At 39.9% G+C, this 12397-nt stretch overlaps 2 protein-coding genes across 2 annotated transcripts in view; one reads left to right on the top strand and one right to left on the bottom strand.

The window, feature by feature from the left end:
* Positions 1-179: 179 nt before the first annotated feature.
* Positions 180-6128, top strand: LOC102306222 (RING finger protein 11). The gene is made up of 3 exons (XM_005912638.3): positions 180-811; positions 1199-1368; positions 5034-6128. The coding sequence occupies exons 1-3, from the start codon at positions 689-691 to the stop codon at positions 5203-5205; spliced, it is 465 nt and encodes a 154-aa protein (XP_005912700.1). The 5' UTR covers positions 180-688; the 3' UTR covers positions 5206-6128.
* A 2396-nt stretch (positions 6129-8524) lies between these two features.
* Positions 8525-12397, bottom strand: part of rpe65a (retinoid isomerohydrolase RPE65 a) — a 5894-nt gene continuing 2021 nt past the window's right edge. Inside the window, exons 7-14 of the mRNA XM_005912639.2 lie at positions 10813-10894; positions 10348-10480; positions 10103-10242; positions 9898-10027; positions 9691-9805; positions 9259-9353; positions 9060-9171; positions 8525-8951 (exon numbers count right to left, since the gene is read on the bottom strand). Coding sequence (XP_005912701.1) covers positions 8806-8951; positions 9060-9171; positions 9259-9353; positions 9691-9805; positions 9898-10027; positions 10103-10242; positions 10348-10480; positions 10813-10894 — 953 coding nt within the window. The 3' untranslated portion in view covers positions 8525-8805. The remainder of the gene's footprint in view (positions 8952-9059; positions 9172-9258; positions 9354-9690; positions 9806-9897; positions 10028-10102; positions 10243-10347; positions 10481-10812; positions 10895-12397) is intronic.

The raw sequence follows: 12397 nt of genomic DNA, 5'->3' as shown, positions 1-12397 counted from the left end.
TTATCTGCTCGAAAAAAGGTTATTTATATACTTGTGATACTCTATAAGTATTCCTTCATATTAATATAGTCTTTTTTGTAGCGATTAAATATTTAGAAATACTTTTTAATAGTTATTTATTTTTTTGGCTCTATTTTTCTTTGGCTTTATGTCCAATCAGCATGCACAACTACAACCTACGTCATATGAAACGGACTGATAACATATCCTTTGGCTGAAGAAAGAGCTAGCAAGGAAGCAAACTGTTAAATAATACTCACGAAGTTAAAGGGCGGAAATGTCTGTACATTCAGACACCCAGACAGCTGAGTGACTCGGCCAAAGTTACAGCTAAAGTAGATATTTTGCAGAGACTGCGAGTCTTACACAGGAATGAGCGATACTTATAGAGGAAGTCGCCCAATTGGCTAGCGAAATAGTAGCTAGCTCAGCTGCTAGCTGTCGTTAGCGAGGGGAGTTCTTTGTTTTGTTTTTCAGGTGGAGGTCCAACTAAACATGAAGAGAGACTATTAGTATTTAACTTTTACTTAGGAGTTTTATACGGATAAGCATGTAAAGAGTGCCCACAGCGGTAGTTAGCTGAACAGTAACTAAACAGTTTGTGGTGTAGAAAGTAAACAGCCAAGGGGGGCAACTTTAGCAGCAAATATCTTGTTTGTTGGCGTGGGTCAGGAAAGGACACGACGACATGGGTAACTGTCTCAAGTCTCCAACAGCAGACGACATTTCTTTGCTCCACGAATCCCAGTCAGACAGGGCTAGTTTCGGTGACGGGACAGACCCGGACCTGGAGCCACCTCCGCCCTACCAGGTGAGCAGCTGCTGAGTCTCAACTTCCAGGTGCTTTAATCCAAAAGGGCCGGGGGAGGGGAGAGGAACATGCCCGACACATGAGTAACATCATAGTTTGTGAGGTTAATGTCAGTTAAGAACATACATGCTAACATGCAGTAGGTGGTGATAACAAAGGATAACTCAGTTTCATATCTGTGGCCCTTTGAGAAGTAATCATACATTTAGTATGTGTTAACAGAAGGCATTTATCAAAAGTTGTCAAACCAGACAGCTGCTGCATTATTCACCTTATCCAGCACAGAGCCTAATCTAGTCTGACCACTTTCTTCAGGCACACAGTTAGCTTATAGGGGGAAGCACATGTTTTGGTTTCATATTGTTGTTTTCCTGTTTGTGCTACCAGGAGCAGGCTCACATGCCCATGTACCATCCTACACCCAGCCAGGCTCGTCTGGTCACCCAGCTGACAGAAGAAGAGCAGATCCGCATAGCTCAGCGCATTGGCCTGATCCAGCACCTCCCTAAGGGCGTTTATGATGGAGGGCAAGATGGCTCAGAGAAGAAGATCAGAGAGTGAGCATTTTACATTTCTGAAATATGATGAGCTTACAACAAGCAGGGGTGCGGTCCACAGGGTTGCGTTTTTTTAACCTAAGAACTGAATAGACATTTTGGATCTCAGGCTGGTTGCTTCTCAGGAGTACATCGTAACAAAGTTGTTTAGGAGTTTGGCTGTTTCACAGTGTGTCACACTATTGTTATTATTAATGCAGGAGTGTGTCCTTATAATAGAAAATTATTCTGTCTGAAATGTATATATATTATAGGTTAGATATAATAAAACATAAACAATAAACTTAAAAATCTGAGGGTATGAAGTAAACTCTGTTTAGGTCAGATGTGATGTTGCAGCTGTTTTCAAACAAAAGCAAAATCTGGCTCATTAGCTTGAAAACAAACTGCATTTGTACTTATTCTTTCAACTTTTGTGGCACAAATTACTCTGTCATCTGTTAAAACATCTGTTAGCCTTAAGTAACATGTTTCCTTTAACTCAGCTGGTTCCCTGTTGTGTCCAACATAGTAACAGTGACCAGAAATGAAGCAAAACCACAGTCCATTTTCAAAACTGAAAAACTTCCTCTTTTGGTCCCAGGTTTTTTAGAGCATCTCTGGTCTCTTTAGTTTATCCCCCATCTGCCTCTTTACTGCTGTTAAACCCAGTGACAGAGCTCCTAAGTAGCTGTTAACAGACTGCTATTATACCTCGCTGGCTAGACAGCATTGGAATTTTAGAAATGAGCTATGTTTCAAAAATTAAAAAGCGAGTTAAGAAGTGTTAGTATTAATTGTTGTGTACATTAGTTTTTGCTTCATGTTTTTGGGAATGTGTGTAAGGAAGCTGCACAGTTAGAAGTTTTGATGTTGTGTCAAGCGTTCAAAGTGCAGATGTTTTGAAACACTGCTGTGAAGTGTGTTTCAAAACACCCAGGGCACATGGCTACGGCTAGTTGGAGTTTCGGTGTGTTTAACCCCAGTTTTGACAGGTGGCTTACCTGCTGTTTCCAGGTTTGATTGACATTGTGTAGAACAAATCTGATGACACCACATACACCCAGAAAACCTATAACTTTTTATAGGATTGGAAAAACAAAGGAATCTACAGACAGTTGTGGGATCTTTTTGACAGTTGGGTTGGTGAAACCCACAGAGTACACACAACACAACTGCTGATGCCACTGTAGAGGTCAAAAGATAACTGTTGTTGCAAAAAGACATGATTCACTAGTATTTTGGGAGGAAGTTGTGTTGTATAGCCACACATTTATATCATGGCAAAAAAAAATACCAACACTATGTATGCTCATAACAAAAGTGCCACGTGAATGGATTTTTTTGGAGAGGTAACATATAAAAACAGAATTTGATTCAGCCTGAAAGCAACCAAAAAACCACATTTTTGAATAAAAATCTTTTCATAGGGCAAATATAGATGTTATTACTTGATCCTTTTCTCTTATTCATCTTCGTCAGCAAAATGAGCAACATTCACTCCAATGTAGACTAAACATCTTCGACAAAGATTATTGGCCTATACTTAACCTTCCCATCACAAGAGAAAAAAATTAGGCTATTCAAAAAAACATAAATGGCTCAGAAAACCTTTAAAATTGAGCACACTTTAATTGAACAAAGTTAAACATTGGCCAAACAAATATTTTGTTTATTTTTTACAAGATGTAAGAAACTGTTAAACAGGTACCTTGTTAGTTAAATCACCTTTTAAATGTAATTTTGTGCCATTTATAAAATTGCAACACACACACACACTGTGCCAGCACTAGCAGCAGGAGTATCGGTTTCTTCCACGTTAGTGTCCACACCATGAGGTTACACGTCACTTTTTACTGTTTAGCCATTCAAAACCAAAACCGATAGTTATTTATTAAGCAAATACGCTAAATTTTATATCCGTTTGAACCGACACACAGTACTTCTGGCAAGTCAGAAGTCTATCAAGCATAACATGAAGAATACAAGTAAGTATGAATAAATAAGTAAATGTGGTTCGCCATTTTAATCAAATAATAATAATAATGATGTGCTTTGCTGTTTTTTTTCTGCATTTCTGTAAAATGATATATTTGAAAATTCTTGGATAATAACAGTTTTTATATCTTAATATTATAAATATTATTTTGGCTAAAGAGTTTGGTTATATTTATAGATTAACCATTACAGAAACATGAAAATAATTTTTGGTAATTACCAATACTGTTAATTTTGGGCAGCTGTGACATAAACCTTACACCAGGTATTGTTCTAATAAATAAGCATTGTGGGGTTTTTTTCATAACTGCTGTTGTACATAAGCAAGCATAATGTGTTTAGGTGACTGGGCAAGGGTAGAAACATTTTAAATGTCTAGTGTCTCCATGGTGTACTGGTTAACATGTTGTTCTTACTCATGAAAGAGCCCCAGTTTGAAACCAGAGGAAGACACAAGCAGAGGGTCAAAAGCTAGTGCACTGCCTGTGCTGTTCCCAAGCATGGGTAAATGGGAGGTTTACATCAGGAAGGGCATCCGTTGTAAAATCTGTGCCAAATCAAACATGTGGATCCATCCACTGTGGTGATCCCTTTGGGGACAATAAGAGAGCAGTTGAACGTAGCTTTAAAAGGACTGAAAATGAGACTGAAATGAATTTAAAAACCAAACTGAAACGAACAAATCCAATCTGGAAACGTACCGTGGCTAAAATTAGTTGAAAACAAAGAGTCAAAGCGAAATAAAATAAAATCTAATTAGAAAATACAAAACTATAATAACCGACAATTGATTTCGGATACCTGTGGGAAGTCTTTTTTTAGAACCTGTAATATAATGTTCGTGAGGGTCCGACACTGTTGCTGACAGTTATTCTTGTGTGTGGTGCATTGTGTGTTAAAAGCCATGTGATGTGTCCCGGCAGTGTACATGCAGTGCCAGCCAACCGAAACAAATAAAATGCTGGGACTTCTTTCCCTCCTGGGTCTCTGCTCTTTGTTGTGGTCAGGTTTTTTAGGGGGGGATAAACATTTTTGTCCCTGTAGTTTTCCCACTTCTTTGTGCATTCCCTCACATCCATCCCAATGGTTTCAGTAATCTCTCTCCAGGAGAGCATGCTTATGTTGGTGATTATTATTCCTTATACTAATGCTATGAATATTATTCTCTCACTGATACATTTAAAAACAGTGGTGAAAAAGTAGCTGTATACGCAGAGGATTATTTGACTGTATTGAACAGGCATGTGTAGTTCAATTTCTAGGGTGCAGATCAGGTTAATGCCTTAGATTTACCACTGAATAAATCCCCAATTCAACGCAAAGTCTAAATCAACCTTTAGTTGTGTGGACATTTTTATGGGTTAATGATTAACTACTGACTATAAATTGGATTTGTAAAATCATAAGCTGTGTAATTGTTTTAGTTAGACCGATCAAACAAAGCAGATTAGAATGAGCGCTGGGTCTGTCTCGTCACAACTTCCAGTGACTTAGAGCTGAAAATCAGAGGGTATAAATGGAGAATATTTTGACATTTTATTATTAAACAGTCAATGATGAATTGATAACGTGTAACTGCGCTACATTAAAGCATGAATAATTTCAGGTTTAGGAGAACACTTCATGTAGAAAGTCTGAGAAGATTTCTGCTGTCGTGTGTTTACGCGGACTGTTTTATCTGTTTTCAGATGCGTGATCTGTATGCTGGACTTTGTTTATGGGGACCCCATCCGGTTCTTGCCATGTATGCACATCTACCACATGGACTGTATAGATGATTGGCTTATGAGATCCTTCACTTGCCCCTCCTGCATGGAGCCTGTGGATGCTGCCCTGCTCTCCACCTACGAGACCAACTGAATTTTCCATCCCTTCTTCCACCGAATCGATATATCAAACCCCCTCCAGCTCCCAAAACCCAGCAGCTGCCCTCTTATAGAGCGAGAGGAGCTGAAAGAAAAAAAAAAAATTAAAGTGTTGGCTTTTGTCTTGCACTTTAAAAGTTTCCAACTCACCTAACGTTGGCCTTTCATACCCCTGGTCTGATTCCAGATTGAGCTGGTCTTAAACATCTGTTACACAAGTCGGTAAAAGACAGGTGTCCCAGCGACCCTGCATGGTTGTGTTTCTGTGTTTCTGTCATGCCTAGGCACTCTCCAGCTTTGCCGCTAACAGCGAGCATGTGGCATTTGTGTCTAAAAGAGCTGTTTGGTGACTGCGTTTCCACTCGAGCGGGTCTCAGTGGCGTTCTCCCCATCGGCCAGCACCTTTATTCATCACTGATCACGACTTAAATGAATAATTTGGTGAACAAATTATTGATGAAAATGCTCGGATGATTTGCCAGATATGTGTTGGCAACAGTAAGACCTTTCAAACATATTGATCTGTTAAACACATTAAAGTAGCCCTGCCCTTTGGATATGTGGGAATACACTGCTGACATTTACACTGTTGGTGTAGAGAAGAAGCCAAACACGATTACAAAAAGAAAACACTTTACAGAAGTCACCCAAAGTGTAAAAGTATACAGTGGTGTACTTTATTTATATCAAAACTACTTCATATGTGTCTTTAGCCGTTCCTCTAAAAATATATTTTGAATTCAAGGGAAAACAAAGTAGAGTTTTGTAATGTTTGACCAGACGATGTGTTGTAGCTGACGGCCAGTGTAAAGGGCTCATTTGTGCATGGGCAGGTGGATCAGTCAGTGGAAATTAGAAGCGCTTGCACACACTCTTCATCTGATCCAGAGATTTGCACTTTACTCCTAGGACAATATGTAAAACAGTATATTAATATATGTACATTATAACCTTGCACTATCAATACTTCATTCCTTTTATCTCCTGAGATGCAAAAGTTATATAGCTGATAAGGATGTTTTTAAAGCCGTCAGTAGTCACTTATCACATTGAAGTAATCCTAAACACGCATTTCATGAAATCTGTGATTCATGGTTTTGTGCAATTTCTTTGATCTTTTTTTCTTTGTATGTGTGTAATTGAAGGGACAGAGGCTTGCTCAGCTTTAAAGGAATGGTTTGACATTAAAGCTTCTTCAAATTCTTGTTGAGAAGAATTTTTAATTTCTCATAGATCTATTAATGATTTCTGATTGGACTAATTTCCAACTCCAAATGATTATTTGGGGGTTTTCTTTATAGAGTAACTTTGCAGGATTCTGATTGGCTGGCCCTTTAGAACAAAAGGTATTTACAGTACGTGTTTGTGGCTTGTGTGGTCGCAGCTGCAGCCGTGCACGTGACTGTATTAAAAAATCTGCTCTCGCCGACTTCATACAGATCCAAGAGTAGAAAAAATGCTTGAAACCAAGCCTCTAGAGCAGACTGAGTCTGACTCGGGCGTAACACCCACATATTCTTCATTAAATGAAGCTTTTCTCCATAGTTAATATGAGCACCACCGATTTAAAAAGTGTGTTTGTGACAGAAAGTAAGAGATCAACAACATTTTAAATACAAAGGGAGAACGTTCTAACCTGGATCTCACCGAAGTCCAAACCCACACCAGCATGTTCACCATCATCATTTGTTTCCATCTGAAGATGAACAAACAAGATTTAAGTTGTTTCATGATTTAATTTTATTGTGGTTTTTGTGCTCTGTAGACAGAGCCGGGTGAGCTGTTCCCACGCTTTATGCTAAGCTAATTGCATTCCCTAATCCAGCTTCATCCCTAACAGAGATAACCTTTGTCTCTAAGCAAATAATGTTGAACTGTTCCTTTAATAAAGAAGCATTGTGTGGCATAGCTGGTTAATTCTGAATCTACATGAATACAGTTTTAAATTCTACGCAAATATTGATCACATTTCTTTTTTGTTTTGTTGCGCATTATTGTCTTTATTTCTGTAGTAGACGTTACATTTATTGCTTTACTTTTTACTTGTGCTGTTTTGGTGGTGGTGGTGTTGGTGTCTCTTTCACATTTTCTGTTATGTGTGTAAAACCCATCTTGTATTGAAGTATCCAGCTGTTTGGTACTGTCTGGTCGTGCAAACCTGTCCTGGCTGAATTTTCAGAGTGTGAGAGTTTTTCCTCTCATGGTTTGACAGTTAAACCTGAGATCATCTTTTTCACTGAGCTTTCCTTTGCTGTGTTTTCATGAATATTTCTTTATAATCTTCTTTTGTTTTGTTTTTTTGGATGGCTAAGGACCCTTTGTGTAAATAAAATAATAATTAAAAAATTGAAAAATGATATGCGGTTTTGGTTTATTAACATAGAAGCATCCATTGACTTACCCCGAAACTGCTCACATCAGCCAGTGAAGTGGGCTAAATAATGGGGCAGATTTGTGGCCCTGTGATTACCAAAGTAAGAGATTACAGAAAACACAAAAGCAAAAACACTCCTTTTGAGCTTTTTCATTAATGCAATCCTCAAATCTGGCAGTGGAGTGGAGAACGTGACTACATAATGAGCGCTGTGTGATTTGACTGATGTAGCAACTCAGGCAAAGCCACTTTGTTTCCTCCGCTTGCATCAGCTGCCGAGGAAAACATGAGCCCAGTTGGTGCCCGTTTCAAGCGTTTCTATATGTGACGCTCAAATATCTGAGATTGGAATTACAATTGCAAAAACCACAAATTTAAATCCTTGTTTTAAGTACGATAAAATGTGGCATATAAAGGCTGCGCATCCATTTCTTAAGCACCTTTTGAGACGAATGCATTGCAACATGCGCTTTGTTTCCTCAGATATAAGAACCGACACAGTTAATCAGCTTTGCAGTGCTGCAAGATCTGCGTGCCTTTACTGTTTTTAGATTAAAACTCAAACAACTTTGACAAACACGAGGACAGACGTGGAAAGGTCCCCTATTCGTTTGCGACCATGAGATTTTTGTGTGGCAACATATTAAAATTGTACTAATGCCTCAAGAGTTTAGGCTGAAGGATTAGTTGAACTGCTCGTATATGCATCGCTTACTGACAGAATGCTTGATTTACTCCTCCCTCATAAATAAAAAACAAAGTCTTTTTGTCTCAGTAGGCAGTCGTGGAGCTGGCAGGAATGCAGTGTTGCTCAAAAATTTGAAAGAAGCAACGCAATACAACAGAGAACTTAAACCTCAGATGAAAGGCAAAATACTTTGTCACTCTGTGAGTAGCAAATGAACATGGTGTAACAGATCAACACAAAATAACAAGTGCATTGATAGTTACGCATTTATTTTTGCATCCATGACCCATTTATATGAAAAATCATGTGAACAGATCCTCTTTTTTCTTTACCAGTACTGACAGTTTCAAGCTTAGACATTTTAGTTGAGATTTATTATCATGGCTCAGAAGGCATCCAGCAGCCTACGCTGCCTGCAAAGGAGGACATGCAATCACTTTCTCAAAAACAGCTCGACACAATGATCAGTTTGTGCCATTGTTCTAATAATGAGTGGCAGCTGGTCACAGAGAAATATGCAGAGTCACGAATCATTAGGGTTTGTACATCCCATGAAAGGTGACGGGAATAGTGCACTCCACCTCTGCCCTGGCAACCTCAGAAAGATCCTTGGCGTTGAGGATGAGGAGGTATGCTGGTCTCTGGGCACCGGGAGCTGCAACAATGGTAAGCAGCACACCTGTGGGGACAGCAAACACCAGCCTTGCTTAAAAATTACTTCTTACAATACAAGTAATTGTTAAAACACACTGCATGGAACATTATACTTTAACTGCTGTAGACTTACCGTCATCCTCATCGACAGCATCAGGAGTCTGTACAAACAACGGCTCTGAGGGGTAGGAGTCGGGCTCCTGCCATACCCAGGTCTCCTTGGTCTTCACGTTCAACTTGCAGATCTACACAGAAATCAAAAGAAAAAAAATCAACCAAAAAAAATATTTTTCCTCACTCACAGTCTGAAATCTGCTGCTCTAGTCTCTTACTCTGTCTGGTATGAAGTGGTTGAGACCCAGGGCGTAGGCGTATGTGTAATTCTTGCCGCCATACCTCTTGTAGTTAATCTGAGGAAACTCAAAAGCTACAAAACCAAAGAATAACAAAAGATCACTCAGTAGCCATTCATCCCTTTTTGTCCACTTATCCTATTTAGGGTTACGATTGAGGGTGGAGCTGTCATAGAGCAAGAGGAAGGCTACACCCTGAACAGATATGCTAACCTTCACACCTACAGTCAGTCACCAGTTAACCCTGTGTATGCTTTTTGGATGTTTGTACTCATAGTCCACACAGAAAGGCCCCACACTAGAATCAAACCCAGCACCTTCTTGCTGTGAGGCAACAGTGCAAACCAATGCACAACTCAATCATTCAGTAAAGTCTAAAAATATCATCTTGAAAAATAGCTGCATTGTCACCTTGGTGAGGACTGGAGAACAGCACCTCAGGCTCAAGCCAAGTCGACCCATCAGCGTACATGGTGGCTGTAGCTGTGGTGTACGGCAGGCTCACCAGATTCTTCCCCTGCTCCTCCTACATCAAATCCAGATCATGGTCAGAACAACCAAACCTTGCATTTGTTTGTAGAAGATTTTATCAGTCTGATGAAAGAGAAAGGTGCTCACCTTGTGGACATCCAGGGGAATGACGTATCTGCGCACCTCCGGCTGGGGGGCGAGCATGGCTGCCTTCTTCACCTCGTCCCAGTTAGCCCTCAGGTTCGCCAACCAGAGGTAGTTGTAAACAAACTCAAAGCTGCAACACAAAAATGTTCATCAGCATTAATCTTGCTGGATCAAACAAATGCGGTCGGTCGAATGCTTCAGTTACCCTTTCCAAGCACAAAGGTCAACAACAATGAACCCCTGGTCCTCGAAGGCATTAATATGATGAAACATGCCAATAGGTGCTCCTTTAAACTTGAGATCGATGTACTCTCCTGGGTCTTTCTTGGCAATGTGGAACAGGGTCTACAAGAGAACATCAGAGCTTCAGATGAGATTATAGAAGGAGAGCAGCCAAAAACACCAGTGTGGGTTTTTTGTGGATTTAAAGATATTCGTTTGGCTCCTTACTCCTTGGCTCTCATTGGATTCGAAGCAGTCCATGTAGTTGCAGCCACGGATACTCCAGGCACTCAGGAACTTCAGCAGGTTGATTTTCACAGGAGTCTCCACAAAGACAAAGTAGTTGTCTGTCTTGCCGAAACTGAAGTAGATAAAAACACAAAACAATAAAAACCCATCAACTAAATTCAGTTCAATTCAGTTCAGTTTTATTTACATAGCTCCAAATGACAACAACAGTTGCCGTAAGGTATTTTATATTGTAAGGTAGAGACCCTTCAATAATACAGAGAAAACAATCAGTAGACCCCCTGTGAGCAATCACTTGGGCGACAGTGGGAAGGAAAAACATTTTTTAAGAGGAAGAAATCTCCGACAGAGCCAGGCTCAGGGAAGTGCACCCACCTCCGAGTGTGAGGCAGGACAAAAATAACACTGAATCACGCACACAGACTCACAGACATGTGGACACACCTGTGCACGTAGGAAGGCTTGAATCTCTGATAGCTGGGGAACTGCACCACCACCTTGGACTTGTCGATCGGATCAGATTTATCTACAAAAGAAAAAGTTGTGGTGTTTTAAAGGGATCACTCACTGTTTCGAAGTCTCTGCTTGGTCCAACACTTCATAAAATCTATATGATGTTTACACTGACAGAAAATACAACCTTTTTCATAATTTATATTTTTGCACTTTAACCTTACTTTCTATGTCTGGGGTACTCACACTGTTGTATTTTAATCCGTGGGTATATATATATATACCCACGGATTAAAATACAACAGTGTGAGTACCCCAGACATAGAAAGTAAGGTTAAAGTGCAAAAATATAAATTATGAAAAAGGTTGTATTTTCTGTCAGTGTAAACATCATATAGATTTTATGAAGTGTTGGACCAAGCAGAGACTTCGAAACAGTGAGTGATCCCTTTAAAACACCACAACTTTTTCTTTTGTAGATAAATCTGATCCGATCGACAAGTCCAAGGTGGTGGTGCAGTTCCCCAGCTATCAGAGATTCAAGCCTTCCTACGTGCACAGGTGTGTCCACATGTCTGTGAGTCTGTGTGCGTGATTCAGTGTTATTTTTGTCCTGCCTCACACTCGGAGGTGGGTGCACTTCCCTGAGCCTGGCTCTGTCGGAGATTTCTTCCTCTTAAAAAATGTTTTTCCTTCCCACTGTCGCCCAAGTGATTGCTCACAGGGGGTCTACTGATTGTTTTCTCTGTATTATTGAAGGGTCTCTACCTTACAATATAAAATACCTTACGGCAACTGTTGTTGTCATTTGGAGCTATGTAAATAAAACTGAACTGAATTGAACTGAATTTAATGAAAAACCAAGTGTTTGTGTTATTGTTGCATGCGGGGTTTATCTAAACCTTTCTGCGTGGGTGGGATCCTGACAATATTGTAGGCCAGTGATGCTCCTTTCCCCATGCAGTTTCCAATGTTATACACAGTACCGTCCCTCTCAATATGAGGGTGGGCAGTCACTCCATTAATATTGACATAGCTGCACATATCGACCTGCACAGAAAATAAAGGCGAAAGCTGTAAAGGTGAAAAGATTGCTCGCTCTCGTCTCAGATTCAATGTACTTTATTGATGTACCTTCTTCAGAGTCTCCAGCGTATCTGTGTTGACTTTAGTGATGTAGTTGGTTTCTGTTACAGCATAATAATCCTCACCAATAGGGTAGACATTCACCAAGCAGTTGTCTGTGACCTCAACACCTTGGAAGTAAGTGAAAAACCTGCAGCCGAAGAAAAAACAGGAAAAGACTGCAGTCTATACAGGATTGTAACAAAAAAAAGGGGAACTTGGAGGTAAAATACTGCAAATATTTGCAAACTTTGAGACATTTCTAATTTGCTCTCAAATGTGTGCATGTGGAACCAACCTGGAGAAGATATTCTTGCAGGGATCAGGATATGCGAATGTACCAAACTCAGTAATGACCACACGCTTCTCTGTAATGGCTCGCACATAAGCATCTGTCCTGATAAACCTAAATGGAGGAAAGAGAGAAAATGCAAAATCCACTTTATGGGTC

The sequence above is a fragment of the Haplochromis burtoni genome, unplaced genomic scaffold (assembly GCF_018398535.1).
Source record: "Haplochromis burtoni strain Fernald_Lab_line unplaced genomic scaffold, NCSU_Asbu1 Contig_3, whole genome shotgun sequence".
Taxonomy (NCBI): Eukaryota; Metazoa; Chordata; class Actinopteri; order Cichliformes; family Cichlidae; genus Haplochromis; species Haplochromis burtoni.
The sequence above is the reverse complement of the archived record's forward strand: the minus strand, read 5'-3'. Positions and strand labels throughout refer to the sequence as shown.